Source organism: Diadema antillarum, unplaced genomic scaffold, assembly GCF_040938485.1.
Source record: "Diadema antillarum isolate AM-2024a unplaced genomic scaffold, OU_Dant_1.0 seq00000775_RagTag, whole genome shotgun sequence".
In the NCBI taxonomy this organism is placed as follows: Eukaryota; Metazoa; Echinodermata; class Echinoidea; order Diadematoida; family Diadematidae; genus Diadema; species Diadema antillarum.
The window spans coordinates 774,145-792,260 of record NW_027271664.1 but is presented as its reverse complement, the minus strand read 5'-3'; the positions used below and the strand labels follow the sequence as shown (position 1 = coordinate 792,260).

The 18,116-nt window shown below is 38.5% G+C and overlaps 2 protein-coding genes and 1 long non-coding RNA gene across 3 annotated transcripts in view; 2 read left to right on the top strand and 1 right to left on the bottom strand.

Annotated features, from left to right (window-relative positions):
- LOC139738934 (NACHT, LRR and PYD domains-containing protein 3-like) overlaps positions 1-18,116 on the bottom strand; it is a 501,522-nt gene that overhangs the window by 141,642 nt on the left and 341,764 nt on the right. The gene's annotated exons all lie outside the window — the stretch shown is intronic.
- Positions 2,991-7,480, top strand: LOC139738949 (uncharacterized). Its single transcript, XR_011711482.1, has 4 exons — positions 2,991-3,397; positions 4,861-5,129; positions 6,208-6,300; positions 6,880-7,480. It is a non-coding gene; the product is annotated as an uncharacterized lncRNA (long non-coding RNA).
- LOC139738947 (putative nuclease HARBI1) lies at positions 11,444-16,492 on the top strand. The gene is made up of 3 exons (XM_071649569.1): positions 11,444-11,693; positions 13,416-13,605; positions 15,772-16,492. The coding sequence occupies exons 1-3, from the start codon at positions 11,444-11,446 to the stop codon at positions 15,959-15,961; spliced, it is 630 nt and encodes a 209-aa protein (XP_071505670.1). The 3' UTR covers positions 15,962-16,492.

The following is an 18,116-nucleotide window of genomic DNA, read 5'->3' as shown; positions in this document are numbered from 1 at the left end:
TGTTTTTTTTTTCCACTGGCCGCCCGAGTACGTGCGATTCGTGGATGACATTGAGGTTGACACTTGCATTTTTTCACAGGAACAGAGGTAAGTGGATGAAAATCTAATAGCTTCAAGTTTACATATATGATAAGAATTAAAGAAATTTCCTCGAAATTACTATAATCGAAAACCTGAGACATTTTATATCTACGTCTCACAAAGATATAGTACATGTATATATAAGTACATGTTGGCATGATAATGCCTGGGGATAGATTATTATGTCAACTATTTTCCATTATGAATGCATGCTCCAATCAAATTGTGAAAAGGTGGTCATGAATTAGCATTTCTTACGAACGATCAGGAGAGACAAAACAAAATGAAAGGCCTGTCTTACTCCAGTTCTCTTGTAACACTCATTGGGCCATTATGCATGCCTAACGAATTATAATAGCTGCTTTTTCTAGCCCTTTTGCTAGTACCAACATTCGAGAAAAGATCATCTATCAAATAACTGTACGATCTCCGTGCATAATCTAAAGCTTTTAAACACACACTTATTCATATTTTTCATAAAAAACACAGGTAATGAGCCGGATTGGGTTAAAATTCTCACTTACAGCTTTGTAGAAGTCTGAGTCAACAGTATCACACAGTACTTCAAGACGTATTAGTACAAACGATTTCTTGAGCCTGCACCGTTTCAGGCTCTGTTCTGGATACGGCGGTAGAAACTCATTCTTTTTTGTTGTTTATTTTATCATTATTTGCTAATCTCTTTTCTAACTTACAGGTAGCGGATTTCTTTGCAGGCCAAATTCGGAAATGTACTGTTGATTATTACTTATACATTTTCTCATGTTGTGACAGTTCTATTGGTTCTCATTTTAAAGTGAGCCAAAACCTAAGAACATTCTCACTTATAATTTCCAAAGAGTATTATGCAGGCACGCAAACTCATTTTAGTTGTATTTCATTTAAATGTAATGGGTAAGAGGGTATGAGAGAGAATGGAAAGTGCTGAGCTATGAAGTAAAATGGTAAAGTAAAAAGTTTGTCAGATAGTATTACAAAAGAAACTCATTCTTTTTTGTTTGTTTATTCTATCATTATTTACTTATCTCTCTTCTAACTTAAAGGTAGTGGATCTCTTTGCAGCCCAAATTCGAAAATGCCTAGAGACAGCTAGTAACCAAATATGCTACTATAATTTAATAAATAAGAAATAACCATTCCAGTATGTATCTTAGTGTGCACAGTAAGACAGATCAAATCAAATAGGAAAACATCTGAGCACTAAGCCTGAGGTCTGAATTTGCACTCAACTTCTTCCAATGGCTAACGGATGTTAAATTTTTGAATTTCACTGACCTCCAAATTTCACAAAGAAAACCTTCTTAGCATGATGGTTAATATGACATTTGACTGATATTGGAGATGTTTGCGAATCGAATCTACTACCTTTAATATCATTAAATCTAAAATGATTATTTGAAAGTTCGGAAATGCTGGAAATATCCTACCACAAGGAGGCAAAATATAAATGGTTCACATTTACAATTCATTTTGTTTTAAAAATGTTCTTATTTATTTTCGTTTTTGACAAACTCGCATACCAACGGCTGATATACTGTATAGTAAAGTGAATGTTTCATCTTCCAAACAGCATCCAATGGGATGGAAAACTCCAACTGAAAGGTGGACACCGTGACCATACTCGCTAAAGAAAACGCATAATAGGGGTCGTTTTTTCTCACGGATTAGATGGAAAGTGTGATGTACGAGCTAATATAATCAAAGGGTATCAAAAAGGCCGAAATTTGGGAAAATGGTATATTGTTCAATCATGATGAAGTACTTCTTTAGGGTGCAGGAAACATTTAAGGAATACTTGTTTTTAAGGCCCGAAAAAATCATATGATCATTACTCGTTTAGAGGCCATTTTGAAAGTCCATGTATGAGCATGGTGTCCACCTTTTAATTGTCGCTACCCCTCCCGGGACAGTATCAAAGGACCGTTTTGTTAATTAACGCAATCCCCCCTTCCTTTGAAAATCCTGGCTTCAGGCCTGCTAACGCGGGTATACAATAGAAAAAATAAAAGTTAAAACAACGCCAGGAAAATCACTATTCTCAATTTTGCGGCGCGCTACGCGCGCGCAGAGTCTCGAACACAATTAAACTTTGCAACTTCCTGGCAAAATGAGTTTTTACTATTTCCTAGATGAAATACCGTAACGCGATTGCATGCAACAGACAAAAATACAAATTTCCTCGAGACTTTAAAACGTCATTAAAACAGTCAAAATTCACAATTTGCGGCGCGCTTCGCGCGCAAATTCTTATACAACTTTTGTAGTTCGGTCGTCCAAAGAATATATATATATATATATATATATAATTGTGTGTGTGTGTGTGTGTGTGTGTGTGTGATCATTGGTATTGGTACCGAAGGTCCGTTTTTTTAGTGACCGCACCCCCCCTTGAAAAATCCTGGCTACGGGCCTGGTTAGATGCTACAATAAATCGGGGATGTTTGCTTTCACGTTCAGAAATGAATAAGGATAACATTCAGCTCCGTAACATGCGAAAATGAATGTCAGTTCTTTGCTTTTACATTTGAAAAAAAAAACAATTAATAGTAACATTCGGCTCCGTATGGTGTTAAAATACTAGTAAATGTTGGATAATTGCTTTTACAATCAGAAATGAATAACGGTAACTTCCAGCTCTTTATAATGCCAAAACAGATGTCGGATGTTCACAAATGTCTGCAAATGCTCCCACTCTATCGTTTCAAACGTAAGTTTTGACCACCTAAATAGGCATCAACTTTTATAATAATCTATAAGCCTATTTGCTAAATCTTAGAACTCAGAATAACGGTAAGATGATTGAATTTTCTCTTCATTTATTTTAGACATGGGTACATGTATCACTTGAGTAATACTTAATATTTCATTTTCTATGTTCAGTAAGACCGCTTTAGTGTGTTTTTCTTGATTTTTTTTCGGGCCACCAGATTTTACTTTCGGGCCACCAAAAAATAAAAATTAATGATTTTGGTGGCCCGATCGGGCCACCAAAAATAAAAGTTAGTGTCGAGCCCTGCCATAGCCATATACCAATTATAGTCCCCTTCGCTCTGCCATCCCCTGGCCGTGCGCGCCAAAATTAAAAAGCACAGCTCGTACGTTAACCGCCAGCGCGCGGTATGCGCAGCGCAGTGCCATTGTTCGAATTGTAACCGTTAGATGTCCCCAACGCAAGCGATCTAAGGACACGTCTCGAAAGATCGGAGATTGAATGCCAAATTTGGAGACTGGAAGTGGAAAGGTGAACTGCATAAAAGCATCTGTTCGCTGAAGAGGCCGGTTTCATCAAAGAACTAACAATTCCACGTCAAATTCGGTAAGAATTTATTTGATGCCTGTTCTCCATCCACTCGCACTCGGCAAATATTCTTTTTACTCCCACAGTCCCATATATGATTTTCTGTGTTGGTGCTTAACTGCGACCAGCAGCCCCATGCATACACTATGCGTATGGGCTGCTGGTCGCAGTTAGCCGCAGTTAGTGCTTAAATTGGTAACCAACATAGATGTGGGGGCAGTTTCTGTCAAAATGAAATCACATTCTGCAGTAATTTACAGTGCAACTGCAAGTTTATAAGCCCGCTTACGCAGAAATAATCGACTTAAGTGATCAAGATCGGTGTGTTGAATATGCAGGCTATACATGTACCGATGTAGCTCGTTAGCTGGTTAGAAGAAAATGCAACCTTAGATCAAAGGAAACAATATTCTAACTGGAATCGGCTCAGGACTGTGCTTGACAGGATTGTGCTTGTTAGGACTTGCAAGATTCTTCCTAAATTTTGCCGTAATAATCAAGATCTACTGTGGCATTACAAAATACAAAGACGGAACTTGCAACTACATTGTACATAAGTCATAACATGTGTAACTTAAACAGAAATCCAAGTTCAACATAATTAAGGCTTCACCGAAGGTTTATAGTACTGGCAGGATATTATTCATTGTCACAATTAATCTATTGTTGTTGACACTGTCAATGACAATGTTACAATTCTTACAGACAAGGACAAGGTCAGAGCCCATGGCCCATATGGAACACGAAGCAGTCTAACCCATGCATATTAGTGTGTTACAGCCTGTGAGTATGAGGCTGTGTGTACTCAAGAAGATTGCATGTTCATATCAGTTGTCAGTGATAATGATAAATGAGTGACATTGCGATTGCGAAATAAATAATATATCATGTTATCCTGCTACATGTATTTGTCTAAATGAAGCCTTTATAGTGTTCATTGTTAAAATCTATTTTAAAAATGAATTCTCTTTAACTTTGTTGTCATGCAAGTATGTGGTGATGTTTCGTGGATAAAAAGGAGGAACTGGAAACATAACACCCTAGAAATGTCGAATGCAAATTTAATACTAATTAAACATAATGCTACTACTATTTATGTGCAGAATACTGTCAAATTTGCATTTGGATTTTGGAGGAGGCCTATTGTCACATTGCTGATTCAAAATGTTTTCGTTAATATTGGTTTTCTATAAGAATTCTTGCAATCTGCATTGATTTATATAATGAAACTTTAGATAAGTACAATTCAACAATTTTGGATTGAACAATGTTAGACACTGCCTTCCAATGTTGATTGAGGCTTTTAAGAAAATTTATAGAGAACACGCAACTTTATAAAAATACAGCACATGAAACAAATTTACTTTTGCTGATGTGGCAATTTAAATGCAGGAAGTGGCTTTTTTTTCAAAACTCATACTTTCCAGTGAAGTAATGAAATCGTTTTTGTCAATTTGTTTGTTTTAATTTCATATTTAAAGGTATGGCTGCTAGCAGTGAGCATGAAAAGTGCTTGTAGGAATGGAGGGCGACTGGAGGAGCCATGACATGAACTACACTTGTCGGCAACAAATGGGAGCTTCGTACGTGTACGTAGGGCAGAACTGATGCGAGACACATGTACCAGCCTGCCCTACCACTCATGTTGAGAAAGGCACATGTATGATGATGACCAATGCTCCCTCTGAGCCCCTGACCCTGAGTCCTGGAGGCTGGACATCATGGCTTGTTTGGGTTTTGTACATCACAGGTATGATACCACACGAGCACCCATAATTCATCACCATCAATTACAATTCCGGGGGCGGGGGGCAACTGCCATTGCAACGTGGACACCATGCTCGTTCATGAACTTTCAAAATGGACCCTAAATGAGTACCGGTAATGACCCTTCGATTTTTTCCACCGTATGAAGTATTCGTATTCAGATTTTCATGAGTTGTAAAATATATTCCCTGAACACATATCGAGCTATTGAAAAGCGAACCCTTTTTTCAAAATTTCTGTAATTTTGATACCCTTTCCACTGTTCGCGCATGCATTGCCTGACCGTGAAAAAAAAAAACCTTTTGCATGTTTTGTTGAATGAGCATGGTGTCCACCTTTCAGTGGCAGTTGCCCCCCCCCCCCCCCGAGAGGGACAATTTTACATGTTTTAAAAAAAAAAAAATCTATTGAGAACATATACAGTAATGACCGTGGTAGTACGTAATATAAGCATAAAATCGACATGCAAAATTTGCATTTGATTTGACCCTCAAGAGGCAAATAAGTGCACTTATGACTCTGTATTTTGCAATATGCTAGGATTCACATCATTTTCAGTGAAAGAGCATTTGAGTTCAATTAATATTCAACAAAAATATGTGCAGAATAGATTAATTCATTTTTTTTTTGTCATACATGATGTACAATGTATTCATATGATGGAAATGTGTTATGTGAAGCTTGCTTTCAACTTGCTTGATTTTCCCCACTTTTATACTCCAAAAAGTGTGCCTATAATTTGATTTAAAGAGACTGTAGATATGAATTTTAGACTGATATTTGTAATAGAAAATGTATTGTTTTCTGTAACTTGCTTTTTATTGCTTAATGAATACATGGATCTTTGAATCGTTAGTTTTTTTTTATTGAATAGAAAGGGAAAGATATAAGCCTCTAAAGCTTAATTCATCTTCCAATATTTCTTGGAAAGTGATCCATAGCCCATGAATCACTCTCCATTGCTCACAAGAAATATTGGTAGATGAATGGCACTTGTGTACTGTCTTGTGTGGTCTCAGTCACAATTTGGATCACCTTTTTCACTTTTATCTCTGGCACAGAAAATCATGAAATAGCCACCAGGAGGTGTCAAAAGGCAACAGATTAGGTGTGGATTCCACGTTGGAGGCAACCATCAGCAATAGAAGAATCAGGTGATTATCACATTACTGATTCTAAAGCACAAAGATAGTTTTGGTAAATCTGAAAAGTTTTCACAAATTTCCTCTCCTTGCAAAGTCAGATCATTGTGAAGAGTATTTAAGCCAATGAAAACATATACTTTTGTGTGAAGATTGTAGTAACTAGAGAGTACCAAGTCATCCATTTGGATGATCAGTTTGTCCTACCTTGATAGGATCAAATTCATTAACTGCATAATGGCATTTGAGGAATATTAAGAAAAAAAAAATCCACCTTACTTTGAGAATTTTCCGTGCCTGATTTGAGCAATCAGTTTTTGCCTTTGCTCCACAACACTTGCCCGACTTTGACTTGCCCAGGGCAAGCGGGCACATGCTTACCTAGCACCTTGCCCTAGAAAATTAGCAATGATGGGTAAGAAGAGTAATGAATATGTTAACTTAGATGAGCATTAATTTTGTGACTCATGTTAAATTGACCCAAAACTCTTGTGTTGATACTCAGTATATGGCTAAGATGTAATTTATAGTAGCAAAAAGAAGTTCCACCAGTATTTCAAATCTTCATTTCACATCCCCTTCTTTTCCCAGCACTCTAAGTCCAGCAACCAGCTGTGGCATCCCCAACATGACTGGTCATTTCAGGATCCAGAGCAAGCCCCGTAACAAAGTTCGCAAGTAACAAGCTAGCTTTACTCAGCACCCTGTACTAGCTGTATCTTGTCTCCAAGGAAGCATCCAATGGAAATTACTACGTCAGTGTGGAATAAACAATTTTGCAAAAAGGCTGGAACAAAAGTCAACACCCACAACCTATTGTAGTTAGCACGTCTACTTGTGTGTGGTTTCCCAATAGGGAGTTTAAGATTTCAGTGAACATGCACTAGTGGACGGAGTCGAGATCATGTCTGCCTGCAACGAAAGGGCTACTGCGCATGTGCCTCACTCTCAACAGTACGTCGATGTGTTCACTCCTTACCCGCCAATTTCACGTCATCTCAGACGGGTGAACGTCGTCCACTGCACCATGTAAACGTAGCCTTAAATGACGCCATCGGTTCATGTCGACTACAACGTATGTCAAGGTGCAATCTTAACTCCCTAATATACAGTCAGTGAAATGCGGACTTCTACGCCTGTCATATGGCTCTCACACGCCACATCGCAGCAGGTATACAACCAACACAGAGCAGTTGAGACCACTTCTGTGCTCTTGCTTGCAGCAACTCAGCCGCTGCCCCAGCGAATTGCCAATGTTACAGTGTGAAAATTCGGACATCTACAGATTGTCAATCGTATGATACGCTTTTTATGAGAGGCTTTCAAAATGTTTGATACACGTGGATATTTTATCAAGCCAAAAATTGGAAGTTTGTATCAGAGCTTTGGAAGGTGAAACAGTAACAGAGTACCATATATCAGCAATAACATGAATTCTATGCTCAGTCTTGTGGAGAACCGCCATTTCATGTTCTGAAATTGTGGGTAATCACCCCTATCCAGTGACATTGGGGGCAAGGGGGTATACAGTTTTTAAAATTATATTTTATTATTGTCTAAAGTAAGCATGGCTAGATTTTCCCTTTTCATTTTTAAAAAGCAGAAAATTCTGTAAAACAAAAAATGTGCAAAATTTGTACGAATTTGTGTCATGGATATCAATTACATCATTTGGAAGATTTTTTTTTTCTACAGAAAACCTGAAGGAGTTCTATTTTTCATTGATTTTAGATGAAATTCCAACTTTCCCTAAAATTCATAAGAAATGTGCATATTGAAATCCAAATGTTGAAAATACTGGTCTTTTTTTTTGAGGGGGGTGGTTAAATTATTCTACTCTGTTTGTGTAAATTTTCAGGTCTTTCAGTTGATTCTAGTAAGCAATATACTAGTTAGACCTTCAATACATGTGCTTGGAAACTGCTATGTTAACAGCAAAGTGTATTTTTAAAAATGTTTTCCTTTTTTCAAGATATAGAATGTATGTGTTTTTCTTGTGTTCATGATTGAATTATGTAAATACGTTTCTAATCAACTTGTGTGTATTTAATTTTTTGATGCAGTATTGTAGTCTTTGTCTTGTGTTAGTGATTGAGTGTTAGTTTATGAGGTGGTTTTGACAGGTGTAGTTGTAAGACAAGTATGCTCATTACACTGAGTACTGTAAATTATACATTAATATACTGTAACCATAGAACAATCTGTCTTTTTGATGCATTAATGCTGTCCCACTCATTTTACATGATAAATAGAATTTAAAATAAAACAATTATTGACACCGTAATGATATCACACAGACATCTTTGTGAACATTTATACATTTTAAAATGTTTTCAGAGTATTACGACTTATTCTGACCAGTAACACATCTTAATGAAGTCTTTTCATGACCAGTAACATGTCCAAAATATGCCGTAAAGGCGTCTTGTCTTGACTTGTAACAGGTCTTAAATACATCTTAATGACGTCTTTTCATGCCCGTTTAAATGTGTGAATTATGTTTTAAACATGTCATACAATGTATTATGGTCAGTAACTGGTCTTAAAGACACCTTGTCATGACCAGTGACAGCTAAGAATTACGTCTTTAAGACGTCATATTATGGTCAGTTACTGGTCTTAATAACATCTCAAATACGTCATTTCATGACCAGTAAGACGTCGTAATGACGTAAAAATATGACGTCATCACGACGTCTCGCGTTGGTGCAAGTTTTCGTCTTATTTGCGCCGTTATATGACGTCTTTAAGACAACTTACTGGTCAGGAAAATACGTCTTTAAGACGTTTTTAAGATGTGTTTCTGCTATTAGGGATATAACCACCATACACCATATAACCACCATACATCTACCACAAAATCACCATGCTTTTACCACACAGTGCTTCCATGGTAGATGTATGATGGCTATATGATAGATATATGGTGGTTATATGGTAGATGTACGGCTGTTATATGGTGCTTTTCGGGATATGGTGGTTATATGGTACATGTATGATACCGCTATGGTAGATTTATGGTGGGTATATGGTGCTTCTGAGGTAAATGTATGGTGGCTATATGATAGATATATGGTGGTTATATGGTAGATGTATGGCTGTTATATGGTGCTTTTTGGTATATGTATGGTGGTTATATGGTACATGTATGATACTGCTATGGTAGATTTATGGTGGGTGTATGGTGCTTCTTGGTATATGTATGGTGGTTATATGGTACATGTATGATACCGCTACGGTATATATATGGTTCTCCTATGGTAGATGTATGATGTTTTTGTGGTAAATTTATGGTGGATATATGGTGCTTCTGTGGTAGCTATATGGTAGATATATGGTGCTTTGTTGTATGGTGTATGGTGGTTGTATGGTAAATATGTGGTGCTTCTGTGGTAGCTGTATGGTGGTTATATGGTGCTTTGCTGGATGGTGTATGGTGGTTGTATGGTAAATACGTGGTGCTTCTATGGTTGCTGTATGGTGGTTATATGGTAGGTATCTGGTGGTTATATGGTAGGTATCTGGTGCTTTGCTGGATGGTGTATGGTGGTTGTATGGTAACTATATGGTGCTTCTGTGGTAGCTGTATGGTGGTTATATGGTAGGTATATGGTGCTTTGCTGGATGGTGGTTGTATGGTAAATATGTGGTGCTTCTATGGTTGCTGTATGGTGGTTATATGGTAGGTATCTGGTGCTTTGCTGGATGGTGTATGGTGGTTGTATGGTAACTATATGGTGCTTCTGTGGTAGCTGTATGGTGGTTATATGGTAGGTATATGGTGCTTTGCTGGATGGTGTATGGTGGTTGTATGGTAAATATGTGGTGCTTCTATGGTTGCTGTATGGTGGTTATATGGTAGGTATCTGGTGCTTCGGTGGTAGGTGTATGGTGGTTATATGGTAGGTACATGGTGCTACTGTGGTAGTTATATGGTAGGTATATGGTGCTTTGCTGGATGGTGTATGGTGGTTGTATGGTAACTATATGGTGCTTCTGAGGTAGCTGTATGGTGGTTATATGGTAGGTATATGGTGCTTTGCTGGTTGGTGTATGGTGGTTGTATGGTACTTATATGGTGCTTCTGTGGTAGCTATATGGTGATATATGGTGCTTTGGTGGTGGTGTATGGTGGTAATATGGTAGATGTGTGGTAGTTATATGGTAGGTATATGCTGCTTGCTGGATCTGTATGGTGTTTATATGGTAAATTTATGGTGGTTCTGTGGTAGATGTATGGTTAACAATATATGGTAAGTGTATGGTGGTTATATGGTAGGATACCTAACTGTATGGTATTTTTTTATGGTAGATGTATGGTAGCATAAATTTGCATAAATTTGTCCCAAAAATGTAAATGAGATGTATGGTATTTGTATGGTATATGTATGGTATATGGATGGTACATGTGTTATGGTATGTGTATGGTATATGTATGGTACATGTGTATGGTGTATGTATGGTATATGGTATTTGTGCTATGGTATTTGTGATGTATTCATATGGTATTCGAATGGTATAAGTCTATGATACCATACAATACCATTGTATGGTATGGTACCATACATTGTATGGTATTTTTATGCTATACCATAGCAATTTTTTTTGTAAGGGTTGTGTGCTATACCTATTAGAATCTCAATAATTCAGCACGAGAACTGATCACCAGTCGCACTTAAAGTCCTTCTTAACTTAAGAACGGCTTTGTGAAACACCCCCCTGGTTATGCAGGCAATGCATCATGGCCGCTCTTCTCCTTGCACGCCCTTTTGTTGCGAACAGAAATATTCATGATCACGAGAGACTTCGAATAAATTCTCTTTCTCCTGAAGAATTCAAGAAGAACTACCGTCTACACTACGTAGATTTTCAGAGGCTCTGTGACATCCTCAAAGATGATGAGGGAATAGTTCGACACAATCAGGGTGCCAGAACAATTCCCGTAGATCTGCAAGTAGCAAGCTGCCTTCGTTTTTTGGCAAGCGGATCTTTTCAGAATGTGTGTGGGGATGTTTCTGGACTGAGCCAGCCTGCGCAGAGCAGGATTGTAGCAGCAGTGACTGATGCCCTGTTTGAAAGAGCACCACAGTTCATCAATTTTGGCCGATATGGGACTTTTGCTTCAACCAAAGCAAAATTCTCCCATATCGCCGGAATGCCAAATGTGATCGGAGCAATTGATTGTACACATGTGAACATTCGAGCACCCAAGGAAAACCCTCAAGTGTACGTCAATCGCAAAGGAAAACACAGCATAAACGTCCAGGCTATCGTAAATGCGGACCTGCAATTCGTAAATGTAGTAGCAAAATGGCCCGGATCGAGTCACGATGCATTCATCTGGGAAAACAGCAATATCTGTTCAGATCTTCGAAACGGGCGACTTCCCTCTGGATGGCTAATCGGTAAGTCAGCCAGCTGATCAGAAAGAAAACATGATTACGCAACACATCGCAGTCAGTGCGGATGCGCGCACACCACCAAGCGCAAATCGTGCATTATGCGCACCCGACCGTAGGGTTCGAACGTTCGATCCGTACGTGCACTCTCAGTAATCCGTAATCGAACCACTGCCAATTCATTGCATGCATACCGTTTGTGACCCAGTACAGTACGTGCGCGTGAGTCGAGTGCAGTCCCAGGCAATCCGTATCGGCGTATGCTTCAAAATTTCATCCATGCATTTGCCTTTTTAACCATCGATATGTATAAATGACGGCAGGAATGTGGACAATTCAGGAGGAAATTCTTACCTTTTCAATCAAATTGACCTGTCGAAATCATGAAATCCAAACGTCATCCACACGCGTGCACTAGACATCTGGCATCTGCGGGAGAGGCGGGATACATCGGTACCGTACTACAGTACTACTGTACCGGGCGGCGTCGTGTCATAGTCGACTCATACCATAATTATTAGGACTTTTTACTACAATGTTAGTTGTGGAAGTAGCCAGGGTTGCAATGGGTAACCACTGCACTGTCAACTATTCAGAATCATAGAAAAATCATGGTAAGTGCCCGGTAGACATTGTGATTGTTACTGTCCATGCATGCATAACACTTTATAATTTTAGTTAGGTCTAGTCTTACTAATTCTACACAGAAAGATCCGTCTGTTTGGATTTAAAAAAAAAAAAAAATTCCTCTAAAATTTTGTAGATAATACTAATAGAATATAAATAGAATTTCTTTGCATTTAAATTTATACCAACTAACTGTTACAGCTTTCCTAGGGCGGAGTAGCAGGCCTACTGACTGTCTGCAGTGTAACGTATATCAAAATGGATTTATAGTATACTTTTTAGACGATCCACTTGGGTTCTACTACTATCTGGTGGTACATTGGATTCTGCTCAAAGTTTCCAATTCTGGGACTGCTGAGTTCAAACTATGTCATGATGTGATGTTTTCATGTTTGACAAGAATAAGTTTACTTGAGGCAGCGCACCGCATGGGAAGTCATGTCATTGCATTGACCATTTAGTGTTTAAAAAAAGTATTTACAGGGTCTAACATCTCAGACAAGTGACATGTGGAACCCCTTGTTCTATGTCGAGCGTAGTTATGCGTTTTTGAGATGAGGTGTGTGTTGTACTGTTGAGGTCTATCTAGAGTCCGGTCTAGCAACCGCAGATGTAAAATTAGCATCTTGAGACTCAACATGTTGAGGCATACAGTATGAAAGGTAGGCAATATATACACTTCATACATGTATGATGTAATATTTAGGTCTAAATTAATTTCATTTTTATTTTTGGTTAATTAAGTGAACTTATAAACACTATATTTTGTCAATTTATGGATACTCCTTCCCAAGCTATAAAGACCATTGTGTGTAGTTCCTACAGTAGCCATTCTATTTGTTGATTATAACATTTACAAGTTTTGTACAATCAGGTTGTCTCAAATCTTGTGTTAAGGTCCTACCCTGCAATGCAATGACAAGTGTCTCTCCATGTCACAGGTAGACTGACCATTGCCCTTGTGGCTTAAATAAGAATGTTGCTGAATTTATTGTCGATACAAAATTCATTTTCAATGACAATTTCTTTGCTTAATGTCTTTACCGAAATATTTCCCACTCTTATTCTTAAATCATTTTTTTTCCTATGATATCCGAATAGGTGACAGTGGTTATCCATTGCAACCCTGGCTGATGACGCCCGTACCACATCCCGCCTCTCCCGCTGAAGAAAGGTACAACGCTGCCTTTGCTAGAACTCGTGTCAGCGTGGAGAGAGCATTTGGTGTCCTTAAGGCACGGTTCAGATGCCTGGACAGTTCTGGCGGGGTTTTGTGCTACTCACCAGAGAGGTAAAGTAACTTAGTTGATTATGTTTCATAAATTTCGAATGTTCAGTAAACTGACTTTATTTAGTCAATCAACTCATCTTTGCACTTCATTATTATTGATATTATTATCACTGTTCTTATGTAGTGCATAATACCTTTGGCAAGGTCTCTAGAAGCTTTAGAGGGGAAACAAAGATAAAAACAGGAAAAGTCATTACATAAACACAATTCTTGGGCGGCATGTCTGCAACTACGTTTGCCAAGTAGTTTGTTGAAATTGTTTTACTAATGTTCCTTAAGCATTTACATTTAGCTCACCTGAGCCTTCGAAGTGGGCTATTGCGATCGCTCTTCGTCCATCGTCCGTCGTGTGTAAGCTTTTACATTTTCATCTTCTTCTTGAGAACCCCTGACCGATTTTCACCAAACTTGGCAGGTACGTAATGTAGCATTCCTAGGGGTATAGGATCTCAATTTGTTCGAGTGGGCATCATTCCCTACCTGGGGGCCCCCAGAGGTGCTCAACCCCCCCCCCCCCCCCCCCCCCCCCCCAAAAAAAAAAAAAAAAAAAAAATTAAGAAATCTTTAAAAATCTTCTTCTCTAGAACCAGAAGTGATAGAGCCAAGTTAATACTATGAATTAGTACATTGATGACTGTAGATTCAAGTTTGTTCATGGCGGATTCAGGGGTGGGGAGGGGTCCTAATGAGGCCCAAATTGCACATTTTCATCTTTTTCTTGAAAATGCCATTATGAATTTCCACCAAAGTTGACAGGTAGCATCCCTAGGGGGAAAGAATCTCATTCCCATCAAATGGGTACCATGCCCCACCTTGGGGGGGGGGGGGGGGCATGGGACCTAAATTTGGACCGAAATTGTAAATTTTCATCTTTTTCTTGAAAACCCTATCACTAATTTTCACCAAACTTGGCATGTAGCATCCCTAGGGGAATAGAATCTCAATTCCATAAATTGGGCACAATGCCCCAGGGGTCCCCCCTCGGGTAAGGAATCTTCTATACAGATTTTCTCTAGAACTGGAAGTGATTGAGCTAAGTTAATGCAATGATTCAGTATATTGATGACTGTTGTTTTAAGTTTGTTCATGGGAGAATCAAGGGTGCCCTCCCTACCCCCACCCCTTTGGGACCCAAGGAAGCGGGATGGGATGGGGGGGGGGGGGCAAATGCGGGCCTAAATTTTCATCTTATTGCTGAAAACATCATAATGGATTTTCACCAAACTTGTCAAGTAGCATTCCCATGTGGTTAAGGTCTCAAAGTTTTGAATGGGCATCATGCTTTCCTTGGGGGCCCCAGGTGGTCAAAACCTCCTAAATTAATGATTATTAAATAATATTTTTCTCTAGTTCTAACCAAAAGTGATAGGGCTTTAAGTCTTTTAAGCTGCATAATCCAACATTCTATAAAGTACAGTGTACTTGGCAGGTATTTTTACCAGTGTGATAGAATATGTAAATGGACACCATGCCCCCATTCTCAAAGCTACCCCCACCATAAGTTTCCAATGTTCTCATGTAAGAGTCTGCAAGAATGCATGGAAGGTGAACTTGCGATACTCAGGTGAGCGTGTGACCCACGGGTCTCTTGTTTCATCGAGTCAACATTGGTAATACCATGGCTTTCTAAACTTCTGTAAATTTCATAAGTGGTTCAAGTACAGTGAACACCTTTTTGAATGAAGTCCTCGTGACTGGCAGTATTCTTTCATTGTATTGAAATTTCATTATAAGCGAACGAAAACACAACAAAGAACATGAAGTGGATAACGTTACAGCCCAAATTCTTACCTTGGTATAATCGGGATTGTGTTAAAACCCTGTTTGTTATAGTTTAAGTGAAAAGTATTAATGATTTAAATGATATTTTGACAGTTAGATTAAAAAACTAAAATTTTAAATTATGATGACATGTAACAGTATGAACGCAGGAAAGTGCAAATAGCATTGGCTACTGAATGTATTTCATTTCTCTGTATCAAAAGATGAATGCAATTGTTGGGAAGATTATTGAAGTTATTTCTCCTTTAATATTATTATTAGGTAGTAGGAATAATAGATGGATAAAAACCAAATTATGCACTGCAATTTCATTTGCTACTTTATGTTTATTCAAAGATGATATATTTTTTATCAATTACCATTTCTATTGATGTTCTATTTCAGAGTGTGCAAAATAATAATGAGCTGTTGTGTTCTTCACAACATCTGCATGGAAAGAAGACTACCTCTTCCAGATGTCATCAACCTCCCCCATCAGGAAGCTCCTGCTGACGTGGATCCACAACATCCGAACAACGACCACCACTCTGGGCTTCAAACAAGGAATAACATTATTGCAAGATTCTTTGCTTGAATGTGCCATGACTTCATTACAGCTGTATGCGCGGCGATACGGTGCAGTTAACTCACCAAAAGCATATGACCTTGAAGTCTCATTCGCATAAAGTAGACAGTTTGTGTATGCAAAACCGCAGGGGAAGTGTTGCAGGACAATCGCAATATCTCACCTTCAGAAAGTCATCAAATGATTAAATCTATACAGCAAATTGAAGGAGAAACGATTTTCTAACTCACAATGTCACTTATTCTGGGTTCTGTTTAGGATAGACTTGTAAAAATGATGTCGAAATTAAGCTTCCAAAACAGAAAATCTGGTCTCAAAACAAGTGTTATTTTTTCACATTTTCCTTCATTGCTCCAAAATGAAACTTCGGTATATAACTTATGGTAGTATATCCATACTGTGTTCTAAATACCTTTTCTGTATCATTTAGCGCACGGTTATGTCAAGAAAAAATCAAGAACACAGTCACTTGTTGCCCACATAAAACCCATAGCATGAATAGTACATAATCCGATGTAAGGGTTTTCGTACTGCCTGAAACATTTGAAGCACATTTCAGGGTTCCTCTCTTGCCCACTCACTATCCTGTGGACCAAAAACCAAACCCTGTCGCATTCAAGTATGCGCTGAACCCGACACTGATTGGCTAAGCGTGCACTGACCAGTAGAGAATTTATGTGAAGGAAGATGATCTAGTTGTGCATGTCCAGTATTTTCTCTTAAATTGGGTTGTCTTTTTGCTCTCATTGCATCCCCTGAACAGAGTTCGGAGGAAACTCGTTACGCCACGTCCGCCACATCCCCCGCAGAGATTTTCTTGTGAGCGCTTGACTGGCTGCAGTTCTTCTTCGATCATACTCAAATTTGGCATGAAGGTGTATTATGGTAAGATGAAGAAGCCTATTGTTATTTGGTAATGGCGCCCTCGCTTGTTCCGTCTTTATACATGAAAAGGTAAATTAAACAGGATCTGCTTCTTTGTGCGACGCTGGCCTTGTTTCTCGACCGATTTTTTTCAAATTTGGTATGTCAATTTATCATAGTCAAATCTATACACCTATACATATTGATAACGCTGCCCTCACTATTCCACCTTTTACAGGGTCAAAGGTCACTCTGATCATGTTAAAATTTGCATGCTTATTTAGGCAATAACTTGATTGTTACTGGATTTTACTCAAACTTGCTAAAGAGTTATATGGATGGTCATTCTACATGAAGGACACAATAGTTTGTGGTGACGGCGCCCTCAGTGTTCCGACTTGAGGCCATTTCGCATCTTGTATATGCTCTATAAGCCACATTTCTTGTCGGATTTTATTCGAATTTGCTATTGAAGTAAACAGGGAATTATTCCAATTAACAAAATTTTTCATTTTTGCCAGCGCTCTTCTTTTTCAAATTTCTGTATGATGACATGTCATATTACTTATATTATATATGATATTATACTAGCCTCATTTCTCATCGGATTTTATTGTATCATGCAACAGTTGCCGTATTATACAATATTCTGGCCTAAATAAGTAATCCAGATGGGGGATGGGATATGGGTTCGGGGGATACATGTGCTCGATTGCGAGTGCTTAGTCACCTTAAACAGGAAACTTTGCAAGTGGTGAGTTTGGTGTATACAGACTACACGGTGTAGCAATATGTTAATCAAATGCATATTCATGCAGGCGCAGACTTACGTTCAGTAAAGAAAATGTTAACCCTTTCCCAAAGTCGCCTCGACCATAAATCACACATATCTTGAAAGAAACATCATCATTTTTTTCCAAAAATTATATGAAGGATGATATATTCATGTTAGATATGTTAAGTTTCGAAAGGATTTTGTGCTAAAATAAGGGAGATACGGGAGGTGAACTTCAATATTTTTATACCCCCGCCAAACGAAGTTTGAAGGGGGTATATAGGAATCAGCGGACGTTGCAAATCTTGCGTCGCGAACTACTTCCTCAGTTTTCAACCGATTCCCATAAAACTTGGCACAGATGTGTGCCTTGAGTTGTAGATGTGCAAGACGTATTTTTTGACAGTAACCAAAAGTACGTTGCCATGGTAACGGCATATTATGGGCAAAAATGGGTACAAATCTTGCGTCGCGAACTCCTCCCACAGTTTTTGATCAATTTTTATGAAATTAGGTACAGATGTT